Source organism: Colias croceus, chromosome 13, assembly GCF_905220415.1.
Source record: "Colias croceus chromosome 13, ilColCroc2.1".
In the NCBI taxonomy this organism is placed as follows: domain Eukaryota; kingdom Metazoa; phylum Arthropoda; class Insecta; order Lepidoptera; family Pieridae; genus Colias; species Colias croceus.
In genome coordinates, this window is record NC_059549.1 from 10,875,720 (window position 1) to 10,901,661 (window position 25,942).

General features: G+C 38.8%; 1 protein-coding gene across 1 annotated transcript in view; it reads left to right on the plus strand.

The window, feature by feature from the left end:
• LOC123697070 (syntaxin-binding protein 5) overlaps positions 1 to 25,673 on the plus strand; it is a 220,656-nt gene extending 194,983 nt beyond the window's left edge. Inside the window, exons 5-26 of the mRNA XM_045643486.1 lie at positions 5,072 to 5,135; positions 5,849 to 6,065; positions 6,408 to 6,483; positions 7,286 to 7,440; positions 7,940 to 8,103; positions 8,551 to 8,681; positions 8,923 to 9,002; positions 9,409 to 9,641; positions 9,934 to 10,041; positions 10,698 to 10,870; positions 11,335 to 11,518; positions 12,470 to 13,175; positions 13,959 to 14,048; positions 17,494 to 17,619; positions 17,895 to 18,017; positions 18,126 to 18,235; positions 18,401 to 18,620; positions 18,739 to 18,847; positions 19,771 to 19,860; positions 20,796 to 20,891; positions 21,075 to 21,199; positions 22,465 to 25,673. Of these exons, the coding sequence (XP_045499442.1) occupies positions 5,072 to 5,135; positions 5,849 to 6,065; positions 6,408 to 6,483; positions 7,286 to 7,440; positions 7,940 to 8,103; positions 8,551 to 8,681; positions 8,923 to 9,002; positions 9,409 to 9,641; positions 9,934 to 10,041; positions 10,698 to 10,870; positions 11,335 to 11,518; positions 12,470 to 13,175; positions 13,959 to 14,048; positions 17,494 to 17,619; positions 17,895 to 18,017; positions 18,126 to 18,235; positions 18,401 to 18,620; positions 18,739 to 18,847; positions 19,771 to 19,860; positions 20,796 to 20,891; positions 21,075 to 21,199; positions 22,465 to 22,724 (3,640 nt within the window). The 3' untranslated portion in view covers positions 22,725 to 25,673. The remainder of the gene's footprint in view (positions 1 to 5,071; positions 5,136 to 5,848; positions 6,066 to 6,407; positions 6,484 to 7,285; positions 7,441 to 7,939; positions 8,104 to 8,550; positions 8,682 to 8,922; positions 9,003 to 9,408; positions 9,642 to 9,933; positions 10,042 to 10,697; positions 10,871 to 11,334; positions 11,519 to 12,469; positions 13,176 to 13,958; positions 14,049 to 17,493; positions 17,620 to 17,894; positions 18,018 to 18,125; positions 18,236 to 18,400; positions 18,621 to 18,738; positions 18,848 to 19,770; positions 19,861 to 20,795; positions 20,892 to 21,074; positions 21,200 to 22,464) is intronic.
• Positions 25,674 to 25,942: the final 269 nt, after the last annotated feature.

Consider the following 25,942-nt stretch of genomic DNA (forward strand, 5'->3'; position numbering starts at 1 on the left):
AAAAATGCATCAACGAAACAAAAACACGTCTGTTAATTGTATACTAAAATAAAAAGGTATTTGAAAGCGTTCAGGTGAACGGCCGCGGTTGATGCAGCAATAGCCGGGGGACAAAGCTAGTGTTAATTGGTGGGAAGTCCCCGGGGCAGGGACAATTAAAGTTCGTTACGGCTCGCCCCGGGCGGCCCGGGTCCTTCGATTGTTGCGATCCATTGTATAAGCCCCTATTAACGGTTGACGGTGTTTGCGCGGATTTGCGATTGTCAAGTTTATCTTTCATTGTGTGGGGAGGTATTGTTATTTATAATATACATTTTAATGTGTGTGTAGGTTGAGCAAAGACAAGTGATAACTGCGTTAAAAACAACCGACTTCAAACTTGCACTTGCAACATTTACAAATACAGACAAAAATGCTCATAAAATAAAAACTACTGGGCCTATCCGAATAAAATTTTTATGGGACCAATTCGACACCATCCCGCATCGAACAAAAAAAGAATCACGTAAATCGGTTCAGAAACCTCGGAGAAATCGGTGTACATACATAAAAAAAACACATACCGGCCGAATTGATAACCTCCTCCTTTTTTTGAAGTCGGTTAAAAAAGGCAGGATGGCTATACAATTTATCTCGTTGAAGCTTTAAGAGTTATTATTTATTGAATTATATACTTTCAGTTACTTTTACTATACATAAAAAAAAATTTGTGTGGTTTTATGAAACCACGGTAAAAGTGAAACTTTTTTTCACACTATAGACATTTAACTAAAAATTATCGTATTTGTACGATAATTATCGTACGTATCGTGCGTCACGCGACATGCGCTACACAGACCAAAAAGTTTGAGACGATGTAATAAAAGTTTCACTTTAATAATACAAAATGTAGAATGTGTGTTATTTCAAAATTGACTTAGTTACGTTTTTTAAGCACAGTATAATCTGGCAATGGTAGGCAGGTTAGCATATGGAGCTTGATCAACAAATTTGGTATAATAATATTGAAACAACAATATCGTAAAGCCTCACAAAACACCTGCCATAAAGGTTATATCTGATATCCGGAAAATTTCCGGATCTCTAATGCCGTTATGGTGCGCCCATAGAAACCCAACTAACCGTGAACAAATACATACTTAATGCAACAGAGGACCTTTTAATATTAAATAATACTTCACTTCAGAAAGTTTAATGGTTAAAGGGGAGAAGAGAAGGATTGTTTTACGTAATTTTTATCGTTAAATAATAGTGGAGTAATGTGCTTGATTTTGTAACTTAAATGCATATTCTCTACGTCTAATATCTAAAGTAAAAATAAAATCTATCATGTCTTCACATTTCAATTTAGAAATTATCCCATACAATATGTCTATGGGTTCAGTTGTTTCAGAGTTTGACAACAAACACCATTTTATAAAAAAATTTGGTTACCATGTTTCTTATAAATATCAGTCGTGAACCTCGTCTTAATATATTCACAATTCATTTACATTTTCCTTCGCTAACATTATTCATAATGCATCTAAATTCAGTGCGTTTAACAACACAGCTTTTGTTATTTTACGAGATTGTTCATGACCTAACTAAAGAGCTATAAAGATAAACGTACTTATGTTGTAAAACTACAGTAAAAGAACAATTCATAATTTTACACGTGGAGAAGTTTAATGCTTTCAAATTCACTTTATTAAGTATGAATGTTTAACTTTTCTACAGTTTGATCAGCATGATTTGGATAAACATAATATTAGCAGTCTGCCCCGGATTCAAATACAATCGTGTATATGTGCATGTCCATTGCTAATGGCAATGGAAGTTCAATATATCGATGCTCAATATGCCTACAAAACTTTAGCTTGTTATTTATATGTATCTACGGAAAATGAAAGGTTTATTTAGCGCGATATAATCGCGGATGACATCCGATACAGCACAATATCATAAAGCGAGCATAACGTACTTGACATTACAACATCCGAGTCGATCACAAAATGGCGACAGTAAAATATCAATTTGCGTGTTTACGACTTACACACTCGTTTGACGCCGCCATGTTGCCATAAATCCGCAATGACACGCGAAAACTGATGGGAAATAGACCATGTTCAACAGGGAATGTATTTTCAATATTGTGCCGTATTTATGTATTGATATTTCACGGTTTCACCTTTTCTTGTGATTGTATAGTTTTAATCTCCTGAATTTACTTATGGGCCCTCTTACTAATGGGCAGCATTCGCCCAACGAATGATCGTGATTGCCTCTACTCGGCCAACGTCACCGATTATGAAGAGCGCCCATTAAACAACGTAACATTTGCCAACCTGAATTAATTGGTCATAGGCTCATAGGAGTGGATTGTGGCTGGCCTCATTGGCTGCCTGGGTTCCTATCATAGATAAATACTATATATATAAGAAGGTTCCTATAGTGGAAACAAACATTATGAAGAATATAGATTTCATATTAAGTTTAAACACCACTATACAATTGAGTATTTGAATAAAAAAAAAATTATTGATTTTTTTCATGTATTTTAAAACTTTATTATTAATAATATTGATATTTAATGCAAAAAACTCAAAAAAAAATGTTTTTCAATTAATTATAAGCAATTAAAAATTGATGAAATTTAAATTAAAATCACGTGACTATAAACGCGCCATGGCTGGTCACCATAGATGTGACGTCAAAATGTTATAGTTGTATACGTTTTTGTATCAACTGCAATGTGTGAAAACTAACATTATGACGTCACACGCGTCCTTGTGACGCTTCGGGAGTTGTCGGTGTGTTTTCGGTACTGGATTCAAAGACTAATTTTTATTTTGAAATAACTTTTGAATTATTGCACAAAAAAAATTAAAAAAATAGTTTTGTTATAAAACGAATATATAATCTTTCCATTTAGCACAAAAAAATTTATTATTCAAATACTCAATTATACGTGGAGGAAACGTAATATAACTTAAACATTGGTTAGCAAAGCACAGTTTATTCAGCTGCAATGAGTTCCTAAACAGACTGAGAATCCTAAACACACTCGTCTGTTATTACAATAGAGGAAACTTTGTAATTAAATGTAGTTCTCGCAAAATGTTATAATATTTCTTCATAATTAATGGTAATGTCTAACTGCAGTATATTGGAGTAATTCTCCGTTGAAGAGTCAGTTTGATACGTTTCTGTTTCATGCTATGTGAAAAACAAATGTTAAAAATATCAATAACATAAATCACCAATATGTTTTCAGACGTTTCTTCGGATTTGTACTAAAATTATAATAATTTTGTCAGATTTTTTTAATTTAAAATTGATAATCATTTAGAGAGTCATAAAGGTACTTTAAAAAGTGGTTCATGAGATAATTAAAAATCGTGTCTTTATGTATTTCTTACTTAATATTGACATCAAAAACTAACGTATACGAAAATTACAAGATTAGACATAGGTACCCACAGCAAATCAATATCATCTATATAACATATATAACGTCTCACCAATCTTAAGTTTTACCACCTTAACTATATCAGATTTACAGCTAGTAATAAATCAAGAGAGTTTACACGCGGTTGGGCGGCGCGCGAAGGGCGGGCGGCAACAAGTGGCGCCCGCCCGACGTGCCTCACTCGCTGAACTAATGATCTAATGTGGCAAAAATGTAATCTTGATTTCGTATTGAGTGTTGGTTGGTGGGGTAATTTGGCCTGATGATAAAAAAATTTGTTTTCACCGATATGTATACGAAATAAATTTCAATAAATTCGTAATACTTCAGTAATTTATTTTTGTTATTTGAGGCAGAGATATCTGTTATCAGAAAACAATGTACTATTAAAAGGTTACATAATGAAAACTGTTTAAAAATCTGTCTGGGAAACTGATTTTTATCGTCTTTACAACACATTTGAAATATATTATATTCGTACAAAACGGAAATACGCAGTTACATAAACTGCAGTTAGTTTTTCAGTCCATTCTAACTCTTTTGCAAGACAACTGCACAAAGCCGAGTATAGGTCTACCAGAATCTGATGGCATATTTATATTTAAGAAATAAAAGATTTTTATGTGGCAACTTATTTGACAACTATCAAATTGGTTGTCAAATTATTTGTCTTTTTTGCAGTTGATGAATAATTTTTAGGATTTTGTCTAAAAAATCTTCGAAAATGTCGCAAAAGCCGCTGCAATCACAAGCAAGGGGTGTTGTTTATAATGTGTATAGAAAAACCTTCGATGAAGAAGGGTCAAACACATCACAATTTTCAATTTTGAAAATTTTATTGGTAAACTGGACTTACCCGTTTTGATACTTTAAATTAAAAAATATTATATGTAGGTGACTATAATATTGTTTGTTGATTAGAATATATAATTTTATGAAAACTTATTACAGGAGTTTCCAATACGGCTATTCGTCAAGTCCAAGCTGTCCAAGTCAATTTTATAATGTGTGTATCTGTTAATACTTACGAAAATAAACCTAGTTTTATTTTATTTTTATTTTATTTTATAAAAAATTAAAAGCAGTTTTGATCTACATTATCATTATATCGATATTTTCACATGGCATACTGGTAATGAATATACAAATATAGGTATGTGTAAATAATAATATGTATTACCTGTATAAAAGTAATATGTATAATAGTATATTATACAATTATACATGTAAGTATGTACCTACATAATATTAAGTGGATATCTCGTTATTAAGTACAGTATTGTCCACTTATTTAATGTGACTAATGATATTGAGGACAAAATAAAAAATAAACAGTATCAAAATCGTTCAGTCCATTTTCCCTGGGGTTGCACACTCAAAATTTTGATTTCCCTAATTGCCATCAGATTCTGGTTTACCTATACCATCTACACGAGGACTTGATGTTTTTAGCGTTCCTTGAAGTTAAGCTAACTTTAGATTTTAGAAGGACACATAACGACTACGTTTCGAATTGAAAACGCTGCATAATAAGTAAACTTAGATTGTCTAGTCTTTATTCCTCTTAATGTATACGTATAAATTATTTGTATAATCAATATTATTATTGTATTGTTACAGAACGAGACCAAACCACCCTGGAGCAGTGGTGGAAATCAGTGACAACCCTTTAGATGCCAGCAAGGTACAATCTTTATATTATACTAGCTTTCCGCCCGCGGCTTCGCCCGCTTTGTGCTTTAAACTATCCTATCTCTCAAGTTGGATCGAACTGCACATGGTGTGCGAATTTTATTGTAATCGGTTAAGTTGTTTAGGAGTCCATTGAGGACAAACATTGTGACACGAGATTTATATATATTAAGATCTTGTTTGAATTTGGGTATTTGGTCAAATCAAAATCTACCTTCCTATTCCAGTTCTGTCTGCATTTTGGTAACCAAACCAGCCATATTGTGGCAAACCGCATTCAACTGTCCATTTGGAATGCTTGACATCTATTGCAATTTACATGATTTAACTATATTTGGGAATCAATGTGTTTTCAGCTTAAATACAACGTAATTTACAATTATTAAGGAACGGAAAGATTATGAACCATATAACTTACATAGTTTCGGAGATAAATGAAACTACTAGATGACGACCAGTTTATAATGAAGCCAATTAAATAGAGGCAATATATATTTCATATGTTACATGATACACGACCATGTAATTTGCAATGTGCATACGGCACAGAATGCTCTAAACTGACGTAGACTTTACCACTAAGGCTGCGTAGCGAGGGTTTGTAAAGAACCAATCATATCGCTTCATTAAGCGATACTATTGGTTCTTTACAAATCTTTGGAGCCTTAATATGCTCCCCTATCAACATAAAATTCATATTTCCAGCTACTAATAGCATTCGAGAGCGGTCTCGTAGTAGTATGGGACTTGCGCGCCCGAGCTGCGGAGTGGCGCGGCTGCCTCGGCACGGGCGGGCCGGGCGAGGCCGTGCGCGCGGCGGCGTGGCAGCAGGACGGCAAGTTCATGACGGCCCACGCGGATGGAGCCCTAGCTACCTGGACTACGAGGTCACCACGACCCTCGTCGATGTCGTACCCACATGGTCAGTGTAGAGATATAATATATGACTAATTTGAAGTTGAAAGATTTGGTGTCGATTGTTAAAAGCGTTTGCGAAATTGTTATAGATAGTGGGAGTGGTAGAAACTTTTAGACATTGAAATTTAAGAGGGCAAAGTTATGTATCGTTCTTTACGTTATTTTACGTTATGTGCTATAGTCTATACTATATGTATTGTAATTATCATTATGTAATTTAACGTATATAAAAAGATATATCATGTCACCATTTCGACAGATTCTTTGCTAATTATTTTCATTTGAAATTTTATAGAATTACTAACTAGTGTTTGTTAGACAATAATAAATGAATGTGTAATTTCAGCAAAAGCAAACAAAGACGGAAAGCTGGAGCCCTGTAAACCAATACATAGATTAGAATGGAAAACATCAAGAACTGGGTAAGTTATATTTTTGTAAAAGTTGTAAAAGTAAAATTGACCCCGGAATTGATTAAATGAGGTAAGAGGTAATGATCTATCTATTCTTGATCACGACTATATCTATAATCTTTTTATTTCTTGACACGATCCGAAATAATATCTAACACTAATATTTCTAATGCACCTTATAATATGTACCCGTTTATCTGTCTTTTTTTGATAGCTTACTCACACTAAGGTTTGACTTAACTTATTAGCTAGGTATTTATTTATTTATTTATTTAATTAAAGGTATTAAACTATATTATATTATTCTTCTTCGACACTTCGTACATTGGTGAAGGTCGCTAGATTCACATTTATAACTTTTGTTGTCTTGTTAAAGTATTCATAAATATAGAGAACTAACTGACCCGCACAACTTCTGCCCTCAATACGAATATTTGTTTCTCTTTCGAACCATTTTCCATTGATGCTAAATTTCTATTGGTCGTAGAGTGATAAGCAATGTTTATGTAGTTTCAAATACATATTAACTCGTTTAAATAAACAATCAACTCGTGTTAAAAAAGTAGGTACAGATTCAAAAACATCCCTTTACAGGTGCTTCTTTTTAGAGTTCCGTACCGAAAGGTTCATATGAGACCCTAAAGATAACACGTAGACGCTTGAAATATTCACAGAATCCTTAGAAATATCACTTGCAAGTTTTGCTCGAAGTTGATTAAATTAGCTATACGGAACCCTTGTCGCTAGTCCAACAAATGTTTTCCCACTTTCTACAACATTAAAATTCATATCGATCTTTATCCATTTCCAGCGAGAGCATGGTGATATTCTCCGGCGGGTTGCCCACGGACAAGGCGGGCCGCACGCACAGCGTGACCGTGCTCAATGGCAAGAGCACCACAGTACTGGAGATGGAGCACAGCGTGGTTGACTTCGTCACGCTCTGCGAGAGTCCACACGCTGCAGGTAATAAAGTGACAACGTGTTGGCTAGTCCACGCACGCCACGTACTCCCCACATAGCCTCCTTCGGACGCTTTCGTACGCAAAGTAAATACTTCGACCTATAGTCGGCCACGCAGACCATGTAACATCGCAGCGTTACTACAACCCAATCATAACATTCCATCAAGCTTCATTTTTGGTAAAAAATAATCCGAGTTAATTTCTTCATTTATTCATTTTACTCTGTGTATGAAACTGAATGACGCCGCGTGTGTACACTGTGACTATTAGTATGTTAAACGACGTACTGGCAGCGCTGCTTCGACGCACGCCGTCTGGACTGGCCCTGATTTTCTTTTACGTGTATGTCGATGTATTAAAAAGTATTAGATACCGATATATTTGTCAAACTCAGGCAGTTTCTTATTAAATAAAACTTCTTCTAGAAGCACTTTTGTTATAACATAGTTTTAACATTTACCAGCGAACCGACAAATAACAACAGCCAATACCTGTTCCAGACTACCAAGAGCCATATGCCATAGTGGTGCTACTGCAGAACGATCTGGTGGTGATCGACCTGCAGTCTCCCGGCTACCCGTGCTTCGACAACCCCTACCCCATGGACATTCATGAGTCGCCCGTCACCTGCTGTTCCTACTTCGCGGACTGCCCTTCGGATTTGGTAAGGATACCTCTAATATAAAGTTTTTCTTAAAAATGTATTAAGGACGTTATTAATAGACTTTGACTTTGAAAATATAGAGCTTCTGTAGGTGATTTCATTCTTGTGATGACAGACTGCGATGCGAAGTGCGATGATTCTTCCAGATTGGTTCGCTTGTGCAAAAGAGTAGGTATTAACCTGAAACCTTTTTTTCACACAGCAATTCACAAAAATGACAGCAAATTATATTTTTAAAGTAACTTAAAAACTATCACCTACTACCTATTGTTTAAAGCGTCAATCAAATATTTATGGTCATCATAACGGTAAAAATGCGTTTGGCATCGCTCTTTGTGCTATGTCTTGATTTATTTGTCATTTTTAATGCTGTATCGTGCCAGGATACCAAACAATGTGTCTTTTTCTATGTCTGTATTATTCAAATATACTTCCAAACTATTCCAGATACCCGCATTCTACTCAGTAGGTCGGGCAGGCAACAAGAAGGCCGCTGGCTTCAGTGAGAAGCTCTGGCCGATAGATGGTGGAGAATGGGCGCCTGCTTCTTGCTCATATAGCGAGATTATACTTACTGGGTAATGGGATATGCAATTATAGAATCTATTAACATTATGCATAAGGCACATTATTTAAAAATGTGGCATTTAAAAACTATCGCTGTCACTCTCTGTCGATAGACAAAAACATGCAATCGTTCGCTACAACTAATTTTCCTATTCTTATAATTTATTCAAAGACACGTAAATATTGAACTCGGTATAAATAATTGTATTTAAGTATTAATAATTAAATAATGAGTTTGTATTTTAATTTCAGGCACGCAGATGGTAGTGTAAAGTTTTGGGACGCTAGCGCGGGAACTTTACAAATTTTATACAAATTGAAATGTTCAAAAGGTAAGTAAGTTAATTTCATAATGGCACCATAGAAATTTTTTGAAGAAATCTTAAAATATTAGGTTAGTAAAAAGTCTAAAAAGGTACATTTCTAAAAATATTATATTGCTATCTCGTAAGTTTAGTATGATAAACATAAAAATTGCATATAAGAAACATATACTCGTATCTTGAATTAAATGAAGTTTTTTTTTCATATCATGATCAGCCTCGCCTTTACGGCAGGACATACACAGTGTTGCGGTTTATTATCACGCACACAACTATTGCTAGCTATGCTGAAGTAATTGTTGCGTTACATATATTTTTTATGCGAAGAGCAGGCAAACGAGCAGTCGAGTAATCTGATGTTAAATCATAAATGATCATCGTCATGCCTTATTTTGTATTCTTTACGTTCTTGCAGTGTTCGAGCGGCGTAGCGGCAGCGGCGCGGGCGTGTGCGGGGCCGGCGCGGGCGGTGCCGGCGGGCTGGCGGGGCCGAGCGGGCTGGCGGGGCTGGGCGGCGACGAGGACAGCCCGCTCGGCATCCAGCACGTGGCGCTGTGCGCGGAGTCGCGCCGGCTCGCGGTGGCGCTGCCGCACGGACACGTCATGCTGTTCAAGTTCCGCAAGCAGGAGGTCACCGCGGAGACGCACGTGAGTTGCTTTATTGATTATAGAGGAAGGGAAATGATTGTGTGTTGGGGGAAGGGGGGGGGGGGGTTATTTGGTAAAAAGCCATGGAGTACATAAACACTGGCGATACTGTTTAATTTTTTTTCATTATTCATTTACTCATAGTTAGTTAATTAGTTTTTAATATCGATTTAAGTATATAAATTTCCAAAGATATCATTTACGTAGATTAATTAAATAACTGTTTACTAAAATTTTTACCTTTATTTATTAATACTAACTATAAAATAAAACGTATTTATGGTGATCGCAGGTATTAGAAATCCCTGTGATATCCGATGCAGTAGAAGAGGAGGCATCTCCCGATGCGGAGGGAGGACGCTCCGCATCTTGCGGGCGAAGCGAAGACGAAACGAGACGGGTAATTTTAAAAATACTACTTTTACGTGCTCATAATTAGAAAATATTTTATTTAGCTTCATTAATTAAATTACATACTAAAATAATATTCATGAAAAATTATTTTAAAAAAGCTCTATCATATTTAAAATGTGATCCTTGTAGTAATAGTAATAAAGATAATAACTAATACCATGGACCCAATAAAGATTATATTCGTCCATGCTAATACTTACTCCAGAATTAATCATAATACAGGAATGCTCGTGAAATTTCAATGTTAAGAACAATAAATACATAACAGAATGCAGGGATATATTGTTACGTGTGAGATTTTGTTTTTTGTGAAATTTTATATTTTCTTATATATGTATATTTTTTATGTTATTTTTAAAGACGACATTTTTTGAAGTGAAACTTCTTTATCGGAGTTGGAAAAAAATTTAGTGTAAAATTTTTCGTTACGCGTGACATTTTTCCGTTACGCGCCATCTTTTTCTTATACTTACCACGCGTGATTCATAAAGTTGGTATTTCTGTAAAGTTGCATATATAATAAATAATTTTTTTGAAAAATAAAGTTATAAAGAAGTTTCACTTCTTACGTGTGTACATTAGTACATGCACACATTTTTTAAATGATAACGAGCCCGCAACGCCATGTGTACATGTGTACAGGCAAGCGGGGCGGTGTGCGGGTCGGCGGGCGGCGCGCTGGGCGCGCGCGTGCGGGGCAGCGCGGGCACGGGCGGCGCGCGGCGGGCGCCCGGCTTCCAGGCGGCACTCGTCGCGCTGCAGCTCGGGCCCGCGCACCCCGTCGCCGCGCTCACCATCAACTCGTCCTATGGCCTGTGAGTTTGAATTATAGAAACACATTTATTCCCAAAAAATGATACAGTACATTCAATTACAGACAATACTTAAATAAAGGTATAACATTATGTGATGTCGTGATAATATATAATAGACGTAATTCGAAGACGGTTAAACTTAGTTTTGAAGTTTTGAGTAAAATTTCAAGGTCGCGTCATGACAATACCGTTACGTCATGGAGCAAGGCGATGATTTTGGTATCTTCGAATCTTGCCAAAGAAGTTTCACTTTTAACACGTGTGCTCGGCTCACAAGCTCTTTTTACTCAAACATTTATTTATTCAATTAAACTTCTGCTAGAAACACTTTTGAATCGTCATAACGTAGTTTTACCATTTAAAACCGAACAACAAAAAAATGCGCACTGTGTTCGATCAATTATTATTATTAGTCTGGTAACTTTTACAATGAATTCTTGTTTTATATTATGAAATCCGTCCAGTATGGCGTGGGGCGGTGAGCGCGGTATCGTGGTGGTGGACATCTGGCGGCGCGTGGTGGTGGCAGCGCTGCCCGCGCACGCGCTGTACCTGCCCGAGCCGGCGCTGCGAACCGACCGCCCCGACCGCCCCGACCGCCCCGACCGACACGACCGACACGACCGCCGCTCGCCGGACCTCGACCAGGTAACACGTGACATAGACGGAACACGACATCACGCGCGGCGCTATCTCGATGTCCGACACACGTACATTCCCACAATGTTGGCAATCTAATTGTATTTTTAACGTCTACATATATTGTCAGTATGTAAATGAGACCGTCGCACATTTCGATATACTTTATTTTTTATTTCTTGAAATTTCACACATTCGGATCGTTCAATTTACGTAAAATCCAAAAACATATAGGTACGAGGTATTATTTATGTTTGAACATGTCTGCTACATAAAAAAATAAGTTTTTTACTGTTTTTGTTCACCAGAAATAAACGAATCAAAACAAGTATTTCAAAAAACACATTTACTAGGAAGCCCACTGAACGATACACTTTGTTACAGGAAAGTAGAGGAATAGAGTTATTGAATTTAATCTGTAATACACTATAGATTATTAGAGAGTGGCAACATTTTCACATTCGATTTTATTTGCGTATTAATTTCTTTAAATTTTGTGTTGCAATAACCAAAACAATAGCAAAGCGGTCTCCCTGGTTTGCCCTAAAATAGTCTTTAAATATAATTCGATTCGGTTAAATGTGTAGCGCTAACAATGTTCCCAGCTTGTCCAGTTAGATATCAGCATGGCATTTAGAAATTCTTTACTAGCTTCACGTCACTTCTTACCTGTCATACCACTTTAGCGACACTGACGCTACTTAAATTTATAAATCTTCTTCATTATAAATATTTTATTTACAAAAACTATCTCGCGTAGAGCATTTGTTTGTTATCTTTGTGTCAACGACCATTTCTTGAGTATCATTGCTACGTATTAAACTTTTGCTAGGCCAAATTCATAGAGAAATGTTCGTTGGTCCACCATTGTGTCGTCTAGTCTCGACGCAACACTAGCCGCATGCGAACGCGTTTCGTGTGCGGTTATCAACAAAATGATGTATTCCCCTCTCCCTGAAGCTCGAGGAGTCGCCGGGGAGCCCGGAGCCCGCGGAGGAGGCGCCGCCCGACCCCAAGCTCGACATGAGGCGCAAGTCCACGCCTTGGAAAACGTTCAACCTAAAACGGCAACTTTCAAAAGTCGATCTCAAATTAAAAGCCGCTTTTGGTCCCGTCGATAACGAGGACAACGTCGAAAAGAGCAACTCTCAATTCTATTGCGAGCCCACGGAGAAACCGGACAGCGCTCAAGAGTCGAACAACGACTCTCCGGATGGTGAAGAACCTTCAGAAAAAAACACGGAAGAGGACAAAAGTCAATTATCGTCGCCGTTGCGCGTGTGCTCCGATGTCTTCGAGAGAATGCACAAAGAACTACAAGAGAAAAGATCATCCGACGTCTACGATAGAATGCACAAAGAGCTGCAGGAGAGGTGGCAGGACAAGGATCGAATAGAGACTTCCAATGAAGTGTCGCCTTCGAAACTCGGCGAAGACGAAAAAGCCGTGCGACCAGATAATCTTCCGTTGTTCGATGAAGACGGGAAACCCACGCGTCCGCCGCGACAGAAGAGCAAAAAGAAAGACGAGAAGGATCAAAGAGACCAAAGGCTTCTATCAGTACCGAACATAAAGTACACGAAACAAGATTCCGTAAAAGACTTGCGGAAGAAGCAGCCGAGCCAGCAGGGTCAGTCGTTCGCGGGGAACCTGATGCGGCGTTTCAGTAAGTACCTTCAGGAGCATCTCCACCTCACTCATACATCATGCGGATCACTCGGGGCTCGGTAGCACTAGACATCTTGACGTAGTGTAGACTTTGTATTTATGAATGGTAATGGTTTGGCGATCTTTGGTTTGTTTACTAATACTGTAGATTAAGATAATAGATTTTTTAAATCTTAGGCCAGAGTAGCTAGCTTTTGCGTTAATAAATGTAAATAAAATTGACTAAACGCCATACAATTACGCTATAAAAATATTAAATAAAAAGAATTGACATCGTGCTTTTCGCTTTTTGTGATATTTGGCTTTTTATTTGTTTTAAGTAAAACTATTATATTATAACTATATTATAAAATATGATATTGGAATATAGGTAATTTGGAAATATGACATTATCTATGTATTCGATTATCCAATACAATAATATACACAGTTTAGGTATGTAAAGCAACTCAACGTAACGTTTGGTAATTGATGAATATTTTTCTTTCCCAAGGCCAAGGATTCATCCGACGACGACTCTAACTGCCTTAGATATCTATTCGCAGATCTATTTGGTAAATTTTAAATTAGTTAAAGTAATGTTTGCATCGAACTTAGGTTTTAAATTATTGTATTGTCGATGTCCGTTTGATATGAAGTTACGCTAAGTAGTGTGAACGCTAGCTGCGCACTCGTAGCCGCTTCTCCACGCATCTGACCTCAGACGTTCCGAGCCCGAGGCGCTCCTCGCCGGAACCTCTCACCCTTCGTGATATCCTTTTGACCGTTGTGCTTTCTTCAGGAGAGTTTGTAGCCAGACTTTGCCCGAAAAACGAAGCGAACGTTGGAGACGACAAAAACGAAGAAGTCATAGAGGTGCCCCACAGGATAGGTATGAATACAGAATTTGATAACGATCACAACTAACCGCGGGACCGATTCTTCGAACACGCCTCACTAATCCAAACTTGTCACGGAGGGCGCACGGGTCTAATACTCTGTACTGTCCGCGTCGTCGTAGCATCGAGGGTCGATGTTTTTCGTCAATGTAATAACAATCTCGTTCGGTGGCGGCTCGTCGACATCTTACGTCTCTATGTTCTATGTCTAATCGTTTCCTAAGTTACATGTTCTAACGATTAACCGCCATTCAGCATTAAACGTGTCGACCGTCCCGTATCAGACTTCCACCCGTCTTAGCTTACGCTTTTTTCTTTTATTTTCATCAAACATTACCAGATAGAAAAAAATAGATAACGCTCATAAAAAAATCACTGCAGACATTTTACGTATACGTATCTACCGGAACGTCACCGGAAATCTGGCGAACGTATCCGCGTAGACCGCTTCGCGCGATCACCGTGTGCCATGTCACCCGCAGCAAAGTAACCGGGACGTAACGCAACGTTGGGAATGTGCGGGCGAGCGGAGCCGGACGTGTGTGTGTGTTGTAGATGAACGGGCCGGGCGGCGGCGGGGGCTGGAGCGGCGCGGGCGGGGGCGGCGCGGGCGGGGCGGGGCCGGCGGCCGGCGCGGGCGCGGGGGCGGGCGGGGGCGGGCCGGCCGCGCGCGTGCGCCGCTCGCGCTCGCAAGGTACCCGCAAACTGCACAAGTGCCTGTCCACCGCGTCCGACGTGTACGCCGCGCCCCCCGCCCCACACTCTCTGCTCACCACGCGACAGTATTGCAGTTTTGGTAGTACAGTCACCTTATAAGACCGCTCGACTCGTCTTTCCGTTCTGAAACAGTCGCAATTTCCACTTCTTTTTTATTTTATTTTCTTTTCGTTTCGTTCGTTTTTGCGTGCCGCTCGATCGACTTCACCGCGTTCGTTGAACGATGATCGATCCTGGAAAAATTGGGTTCATCGCTTCGGTCTCAATTTACCTATGTCATACGTGTCGTCGAGCGAGCTCGCCGAGATCTTCTTTGGTTTCTCTTGTTTAGTTCATTTTAAATTTTTATTTTGATTACTCTGTAAACACTAACTGACTTCCTTCATTACTTATACTTATTTAGCGTATCTTAACATTCTTAACGATGTGAATCTGAACCTGTCGTAATAAAGTATAGAGCACAGAGAGATCAAAAATAAAGACATCTTATGTTATCTGTTCGATTTCAGATACGCAGCGTTACGTATACTTTACCAAAATTACAGAATCACAATATCCAACATTAGTGATAAACATTAAAATCGGTAAAGTGTTCATCGATAAAGTAACTGTCGCTTTTCACTGAGACTTGCATGTGCCGAGGTCGTGTGTATTCATTTGTATATTTCAAATTTCAGATCGGAATCATTTAATAGGTAATCGAAACAGCAAAACTCACTAATTCCTTCTTAGTTGTCATACCAAGTAGTTTGTCCCACGTGACGTTGCTCGTACTCGAGTTACATATGTGTTCAGTGTGTCCGTAAGAGCGACGCAGATGCGCCATCCATTGCCACCGACGTCGTAGCGCCGGCCCGCCTCGTGCGGGGCACAGCACAGGGTACAGGGTACACAAACACGCTCCACGCGGAGTCCCGTCGGCCCTTCAGTGGATGGCGCCTCGTGTCCGCTCACCGATCAGTCGCAGAGATCATGCTTGTAATATACTGTGATTTATTTGTCGATACAGAACCGCCTATTCCGCAGTCTGTCGCATCTATGGAGTACTTACAAATAGTGCAACCCAATGGTATCCAACAAAAGCATCTATTACATTAACATTTGTTTCGTTATGTTTATTTTGTTTCCGCACAAGTAGGTGGTTGTTTATTGTTACTTTCATAGATCGAAATTGTGGCTGTGTTTAGCGATGTTCTCCCACACTGCACTTGCACTACGAACTTGCGGCATGACTTCTAGAAACGATAACGATAAAAGGTGACTTACTACTAAAAACTATTCTCTCTATATCCTATCACTTGCTCAGTGTACGAACGAAATCTCTTTGTTATTTGTGCATTCTGAACGAGGCTTTCCATATTGTAATCGACACGAGAGCATTACTTCTGATTCTTTTTGCCTTCTAAGTTGTGTTTAAAATTATCGTTGAAAAATAATTTATCATAAGCGGTCATATTATTTTTTCTTTGCTATTTTACATGATTTCCTGTTTTCAATGTTTCGTATTTTATTATAAACTATTTGATTGATATTTGATAAACGCTTCGAACCAAACCCACTCTGTTGATACACATTTCTTATAATCGAGAGCTGTTGGTTACATGTTTTAATTTTTTGTTTCTAGCTCGACCACAAAGCAAAAAGTTTATATGGCTCGTTTTTGGCTGCCTCTATATTCGACTGTCGTTTTGTCTATGTATGCTTATGGTATCTTCCTTACTATTGCACTAGTTGCATGCACCACTAACTGATGTGCACAGAACGTTATATTATAATTTGTATATATTCATTTTAATTATGTATTATATATGTAATATGTTTGCATTGTAATTGTTTGTCCGTCCACAAAAGTGCTTTTTACAAGGTTCTTAGAACTTGTATATATTGTAGAAACTATGTGTGATGTAAACCAAAGGTTTCATGTGTAAAGTGGAGCTCCCGATAGCTTTAGTATAGAATGTAAATGGAACATTTCGCTTCACCAAGTCTAGAGATACCGTGGGATCAGCTTCACCAGCTGCAAGGGGCGCTCCCGGCTTCGCTTGCCGACTTCACTAACCCATCTTCCATTCTTCCATATTGTTTTGCTCTTGTAACATTTTTATTAATGATTTCGTATGCTTCGTTCGCTAATTCCATTACTTTCATAATGTCTGTCGATGTTAGTGAAATAATAACAACGTGATTGACAGGAAATCGGTGTTTTGACAAAATTTTAAAAAACATTCTAATACTGTGTATATGTCAAAACTCCTAATTCTAATGTCTTATTGTTCTGATTCTAATACTTATTATAATCTAAATTTTAAATTATACGTAAAAAAAATTAGTTGTGCAAATAAGCTGAGATTGGACGGGCATGCAATAAATTTCCTCTCGTAGCATGTTTCTTTACTTCATCTATTCAATTTTACACCCGACATATCTCTAGCACCTACATACGAATGGGTGGTTTCAGCTAATTTCACAACTGCACTAACACAATTCTATTGACCCGTAGTTTTTTCTAATCGTTCGTGACAGTAGTTATTGGTAGTATTTAAGTCTCTCTACATCTTTTGACGATGGCATTATAGATTTTCAGTTTATCCTTGAAATGACAGCAATTTAACTGCTGTCACCGACGTTGCTAAAATCCCTTGACCATCGTTGAATGGTTATGGGTTTTTAGCTGTGTATTTTGTCAAGCGGAGGGATAATCTTTGTGTATTATGTCTACTGGCCGCGTAGACAAGCTGGACAGCTCGTTCTCTCGTTCACGCTCCAGCAGCATGTCAAGCTTGGAGAACATATCGCAGGAAGGAATCCAGTGTTTGGCATTCGCTGACAGCTATATCAAGAAATCGGGTAAGATATTATCTAAGATTGATATTATTTTACATAACTTGTAGTTTATAAGAATCACCGAAAGTATATAAGGAAAGAAATTGTTTATAAGAGTAGAATAAGAGAATAAGAGTAGCATTATAAGCAACCTGTTCAATAACCTATACATTATACAACCAACAGTAAAAAATGGCAAAAACGACGTTTTAAGATCAGCAAAGTTGACAAGTTGTCCTGTCTCATCATTATAATTTGCTTCATTTGAAGTTTACTTTAAAAAATATGATTGTTTTTAGATCCTACATCGTTGGTCCCGACGTTGTGGATAGGCACAACACTGGGGTCTGTGCTGACGATGATGATCAACCTCCCAGAAGCGGACTTGCGACACACGCAACCCGTAGTTGTTACGACTAGTGGTAAGTGCCATAACAAACCGAATACTTGATTCGTTTATTTTAACTAGATGTCTCTCTCTCTCTCTCACACTAGGATTTAAAATTATTAATTATCTTCTTTACTTTCAGGTGGTCCCATCTTTAGGTTAAAAGGGTCAATTTTGACCATGTCTTTTCTCGATTGTAATGGTGCTTTAATTCCCTATTCATATGAAAGCTGGAAGGACGATAGTAAAGATGTAAGTACATACCATACTTAAATATTCAATTTACATTCTCACATGATTTTCGCAATATTGACGACATATTATTTATTTTAATTTAAGTACGAGGTTGAATTTTATCAATGAATGATCCAATTCTCACATTTTGTGGATCTGCTTTAATTCTTTTTATTTTTTTAGAACCGAGAGCGAAGAGAAAGAACACCAACAAAGCAGAGTTCCTCGGGCAGCGGCAGCCACACGAGCCCCACGCCGCTGGAGGCCGGCGACCGCCAGTTCGTGGTCATCGCGTCCGAGAAGCAGGCGCGCGTGGTCGCGCTGCCCAGCCAGAACTGCGTCTACCGGCAGCAGATCGTCGACACCGACTTTGTTGTTAAAGCTGAGATTGTGAGCTTAAAAGGTACTATTCTCTAACCGAATTATTGAAATTTTATTCTGGATTATGATCACTTTTCAGAAAAAGATAAAACCGAGTGGGAATCGTGGACAGTATGCAGAATCATACTTTATGTTCGCAGATAGCGTGTGCCTCGTGAGCTACCTGTCGACGGGCCACCTGTCGGCCTACAGCCTGCCGTCGCTCAGGCCGCTGCTACACGTAGATTTTCTGCCGCTCTCGGAGCTCAGGTGAGCCCTCCCCGACCCTCCACACGCGAATAATTCACACCTTTTTATTCTATTCACTTTTTATGCAGAAAATTGTTTTTGAAACCGTCGATTATGTTAACATAAGTCGAAGAGAGGACACACGCTGATTCCAAAAACAATTTTGAAGCTCGATTATTAATAATACCTACTAACCTTTAACGTGTGACTGACGATCGATATATCCGAATGAGTCGGATCCCGGACCCGAGCGGCACTCCGCACCGACTGTGGCACTAAATGATAATACAGCTTTTTACATAAACTAGATTAAACTAGCTTCGCAATATCAGCATGAGAATGCTGTAATTTTACGCTAACAGAGATTAAATTTTTTATCATTTTACATCATCCACCGTCGATCACGATCAGAATACATTTGCTATTTTATCATTTGGGAGCCGACCGACTCCTCTCAGTCGACTCGACGTTAGATCCGCTTGGCGCGGGACCGGCCTCTGGAGAGGGACAAATTTAACATTTTGCGATTCGAATTCGTGACACGCCCCGGTTCTCTGCCAAGCGGCACATTAGACGATCGGGCCAGCCGTAAGGCGCTAGTGGCCGTCGATTTCTAATCACAAAGTAGACAAAATTACGCAAACCTATCGAGCACCTCCTGTGCTTTGGATATTTGGCACACTTTATCTATTTTTTATTTTCGTTACGCCGGACGAACCGTACACGACTCGAACACAACCTCTGACAATGGAACCACACGAATGCATTCGGTCCGTTTGCCCGGGGATCGCGCACGCCCCCGCCCGTGCCTGCCCCTCCCCCCCACGCGCCGCAGCGCAGCCCGCCCCGCCCCGCGCCCCGCCCCGCCGCACCCCGCACGCCCGCGCGGGGCGCGCTGCGCTGCGACCGAACCATTAACTGACCGGTGCCTGTGTTCCTGGTAGCTTCCAGACACAGTCCAAACAGAGGGGTATCGTAGACCCAATGCTCTCCATTTGGGGCCAACAACTCATTGTTAACGAGGACACGGACCAGTAAGTCTTCGTCTATAGCGGAATTGCGTTTGTCATGTACCCGCCATCATCACTGTGGAGTCGCTCAGCGGCCTCGCTCTCCTTTGTTAGACATGTTAGTGTTTCATGTTACCCGACCGGCTTCGTCCCCGCCCCCGCCCTGCCCCGCGACACCCTCCCTCGATCTGCACGTGGGCAATACATACTGAATCCGATTGGCATTTTTGTATCAAAAGCAGTCAATAATTTAACAATTCTTAATCGACTAATGATATTTACTATTGAGCCTCGAAAAAAGCTCGGCATTCACTCTATTATAGATATTTAATATACTAGACCTGTATATTGTTAGTCGAAAATGAAATCCGTTCGCTCTAGTCCCACCCCGCTTGCCCTCGCTTCACCCCGTCCGCGCCACACACACACCCTCACACACCCTCACACGCCCACACGTATCTACAGTCTCATACTCTACTCTGTACCCGACACTCTCACTGCTGTTCTCTTATCCTTGTAATCTTTCCTTAACTTTATTTTGTTATGAGCATGACAGCTGTTGCATGATGATCTATTGCCTTCGACTTTATTTCAATGATTTCTCTCCATGTTCGCTTTTTGGTAGAAATAGAGATAATTAAAAACTTTTTATTAGTAACAATACTACGGATGCAAATACAGGTGAGATGATTTCACTTACTTTTTAATAAATAACAGAATTTAAAAGTGCTAAAACTACTAACTACAAGTTTAACAATTAAGAGTTCTGAAAATGATTTTTTAACATTGTATTTATTTAAATATGATCAAGATTTTGATCACTTATGCAATATCTACTCTATAACTAAACGTATCCAATGTAAAGGAGTACTTTATTAATTTTTAAATAAACAAAAAAATGTAGTGGCGTTTTAGTCGACAGTTATATTATAATGTGAGTTGTTTGTGGCGTGTTACAGAATAGCGAAGACGTTCTGCTTCAGCAACCGCGGCCACGGGCTGTATCTCGCGTCGCCGACTGAAATACAGAAATTCACCATTGATGCTGAATTCTGGTACGTTTTTTGTTTCATTCCATTTTCTTATTTGATGAGGGTAATCTAATATTATAAGATTAAATACACTGGTTTTTTAAATAGTTTATTCATAGTTTGCGGAACATTAATTATAAGCAGAAAACTATAATGTTTTTTGGATGATGTTTACACCAAGTTTTGAATTGTCTCTAATACATCCAGTTCACAACTAAACGAGATGATGGGGGAGCTTTTCCTGCCGCGCGACATGCCCGAGCCGCCCAAGGAAAGCTTTTTCCGCGGCCTCTTCGGGGGAGGGGTCAGGCCACTCGATAGGGAAGAGTTATGTGAGTACTACTACCATAATAAAAATGAATTATTATGCATTTTTTGGTGTTCGCTATTAAATGCTATGCATTTAGCAATAATTTACCTAAGCATTAAATACAATGCCCCTTTGTATTGAATTTCTACTGTTTTGTTTTTTACTTGCGTTATAATCCATATTAATATTATGATGATGTAATACTATTTTAGTATGCACTGACTGACTTTTTTTAGTGTTTTTTAGTGTTATTCAGTTTTGCTTTCACGGTCAAATGTAAATTCATTTAAGTATTAATTGTTTAAACACGATAGAAAACAGCTCCGACTTGGATACGATTTTGGATAACAATAGTTGAAAATCCAGTATCTAATTTTGAATTATAAAAATCAAACACAATAGAAAGCTATCACAGTTTATTTTAAATGCTATATGTTATGTGAATTTACTTTGTGTGTGAATGTACTTAGTGTGAATGTACTCTATGTGTGAATATACCTACTCTGTGTGAACGTACTCTATGTGTGAATGTACTCGGTGTTAACGTACTCTGTGTGAATGTACGTTAAGCGTGAATGTACACTATATGTGAATGTACTCTACGCGTAAATGTACTCTAAGCGTGAATTTAATCTGAATGAATGTACTCTATGTGTGAATGAACTCTATGTGAATATACTCTAAGCGTGAATGTTCTCTATATGTTTATGTACTATATGCGTGACTCTATATGTTAATGTACTATGTGTGAATGAACTCTGAGTGTATGTGCTCTATGTGAATGTACTCTAAGAGTGAATGTACTCTGTGTGAATGTACTCTAAGCGTGAATGTACTCTATGCATGTATGTACTCTATGTGAGAACGTTTTCTATGTGTGAGTGTAATTTTTATGTCACAGTTTATTTTAAATGCTATATGTTATGTGAATTTACTTTGTGTGTGAATGTACTTAGTGTGAATGTACTCTATGTGTGAATATACTCTGTGTGAACGTACTCTATGTGTGAATGTACTCTGTGTACTCTGTGTGAATTTAATCTATGTGAATATACTCTATACGGGAATGTAGTCTATGTGTGAATGAACTCTGTGTGAATGTGCTCTATGTGAATGTACTCTGTGTGAATGTACTCTAAGCGTGAATATACTCTGTGTGAATGTACTCTATGCGTGAATGAACTCTGTGTGAATGTACTCTAAGCGTGAATGTACTCTATGTGAGAACGTATTCTATGTGTGAGTGTAATTTTTATGTAATGTCAATATACGTGTACGTGTGTGCAGTCGGCGAGGGCAGCGGCAAGCCGAACCGCACGGTGGCCAAGCACATCCCGGGCGCGGAGGGCGCGGCGGGGCTGGCGGTGCGCGCGGGCGCGGCCTCCAGCGAGGTGGCGCGCGCGCACCAGCTCGTGGTGGAGCGCGGCGACAAGCTGTCCCACCTGGAGGAGCGCACCGAGCGCATGCACTCGCACGCCGCCGAGTTCTCCACCTCCGCGCACCAGCTCATGCTCAAGTACAAGGACAAGAAGTGGTACCAGCTGTGAGCGCCGAGAGACCGCTTCGGCTTCGACGCGCCCGGCTGGACGCTCCCGCGGGCTTTCGGGAACGATAATTCGATTACAACGGCACACTCGCCGAGTCGATCGGTTTGAATTGTATCTCGATGGAGTTTAGTAACGTTGAAATGTTGGTGAGGGTGAAACGTTTTATTCGATTATTGTCTGAAGGGTTGGGGGCCGCATCGCGCGGGCAGTGGGGCGCATCGCGGCTCGCCGTAGAGCTTAGCCTCTCGTAGTGTTTACGATTTTACCTCTTAGAGTAACACAATTGAACGCACAACGTTTCGTCACTCGCTCATCTTAGAGCACGTAGTTGGGCCGCCTCGGTCTCCGCTCGCGAGCTGCTCGCGAACTCCCGGAGATCCCCCGCTTCTTCCCCCGTCGTCCCATCGTAGTGTTAAATCGCTCCCGGCTTCCCCCGTCTCTCGCAGACGCCCTTGTACATACCATTCGCGTTCCGCGACGTGATAATGTAAATAAGATACACTAATGTAAACTTTTTGTACGATTATTCGTTAGCGTCTCGGTGTCCCGCGACCTTGTGGCGTCCCGTGGCAGAGAGCGATCGGAAATGTGATACAGTCTAAAGTTACTATGGTGGGAATTTCGACTGAACCGGTCGGCGAAGGACGCTCTGCCGTTCTTCGGTTCTTTTGTATGGCGATATTTTGTTGAGATGGAATTAAGAGTAACGTTAATATACATATATATCGCATCACCCGAGATTATTTAATGTCGCTCCTATTATAATATTATTCTAACTTACGAGTAGGTACGTTTTTGTAGCTACGGACGTTCGTAAATGAAACGACGACTGCGATAGTGATAGTCGACGTCGATCTGTATAAAGTATTGTTAAAGATAAATGATTAAAATATGTTTAAACGATTGGAGATTTAAGCATTGGATGACAATAATTTTGTTACTCATGTTGAGATTACTTTGACACCGCGAGGTGTATTTCCGTTTCACTTCTCGTACGCTTTACTTTTACTATTATTTATTTACTCTATTCTCTCTCTCTCTCTCTCTAATGCACACGCGGTTGAGTTGTTCTGATATGATAAATACTAATTTAATTACGTGTACATAAAATATGCCTTATACGATTTATCTTCAAGTTAATTAGTTGTTAATTAATATATCTTTATGTATTTTTATAAAGCACACTTCTTAGTCGTTCGGTAACGAAATACGCTTAGTGATAATTTTAATATTAAAGCGTAACCTGTGGTCGGGGCGCGTCGCCCGCGTAACGATAGCAATACTAACTGAGGGTTGCCAGCCTCAAGCAAACCAGACCAATCGGTGTCGTATCGGTGTCGCTAGATTAAACTGCTATGTTAAAATAATGTAAAGTTATAACTAAAAGCGTGTTGTATATTGCTGAATTAAGCGGCCGCGCCGGCTCTCCGGTCGGGCGGAATGTGGGGAGGAGATATTTATAATGTAGTAACTAATTTTTCCATTATGTTGAATTGTGGCAACTGTTAGTGTTCCGCTCGGCCGGCGAGTCGAGCGAGCTCAGTATATATAAGTACAGTAGCATGGCCACAGCTGACAGTATGGCGGCACTCGGCGGTACCCATGACGTAGCGCCGCTCGACCCTCTCCCGAACCCGACACGTCATCCGCTAATGTCGCTATGTTCATTGAATTGTTATATTTTATTGTCCGTTGTGTCCTCGGCGATGTGTAAATGTTGGATGCCAAAGTTTACTATTTTGAAATTGAATTTTGTATATAAGAATTATTATTGTTATAATATTTGTAAACATATTTTATTTAGTGAATTATAGTTTAGTCAGATCCGCGTGCGACGATTAGAGTTACCTATAGTGACGTGGAATTAATGCGATGAATATGATTGTAACTAATGTTGTTCCGAAATAAATCATTAAAGTTGAATATTTTAAACTGAGTATTTTGTTACGAGCGCAAGTATACAGTCGGTTGCAAGTTGCTTTCGAGAAATGAATATTTTCGTATCGGTGTTTACTAATTTTAGCGGTTGCATATTACTGAAATAATAATATAAATAGTACATAGCTGAATGTATTGCGTTATGATTTAGCGTAGATTTATCTTTCAGTCCTCTAGCTATCTTCCCCCTATGAATATTTCGGGCTCGTCGAGTCATTAGGACATTTCTAAATTGAAGAACACAATCATGTCATCTCGCTTGCACTTATATGCATATATTTCTATGTTAGAGGTAGATGGCACTATTTGAGAAAAACTCATTTTATTGACATTTTATAGCTTCCTATCCAAATTATGCTTTCTTAAATACAAACGTAGCATGTCATCACTCATCACTGTGGCAAAGATTATGATTTATTTATTTGATGTAAGTATTATCGTCAAAATCTCATCAAAACTAACAAATCTCACTAACGTACATATTTATCTAACGTAGGTACTTATATATTTAAATGTTTGTTGCAAATAAAAATTTAGAACACTGTGGTCTCATTCGGTCATTACTTTATTTGAATTTATTTTATTTCACTTGAAAATATTTTTAAACCATAATATTATGTCCGATAATTTTCAAGGCTATTAAGGATCTTTCTTAAATATTAGGAAAAAATAATATCAATTAATCTTCACATACATCATGAAAGCACTTTATATTAAGAACATCATGTCTTTCACTTGCGAACTTCCATAATACCACGTACAAAAGACCATAAAAATCATTAAAAACATTTATCTCGATCGAATTATAATTATAAATACAGGCAACTTTGAAACTAAAAGTGTTGGATAGTAGCGTTCTTAACGTACAATTTAAGCCATTTGAAACAATTGTGCCCAACGGCTATGGTTTCGAATTATAGGGGATAATGATAAGTGTTTACCCTTTGCGCCTCTCTTACAGAGTGTGAAAATAAAAGATCCCTTAAGATGTATTAAAATTTAAAAGATTGGATGAGCATTTTGGTTGTTTTTTTTTTCAGTAAAACTAACGATTGCTTTCACTATGGAATTGTATTTATTTTCAATCGTTCTATTTTTGTATAATTTGAGATTTTTGTGATAAAATAATATAATAAAAGATATGTAACATTACGGTTATTTTGTATATTAGCACCGAGTTGAACCTTGAACGCTGATTCATTTCGCAATCATGGGACTAAAGTAATATAAGAATTGTAAATAAAATAACAAAATTGTGGCAAATTATTACTTGTTAACGT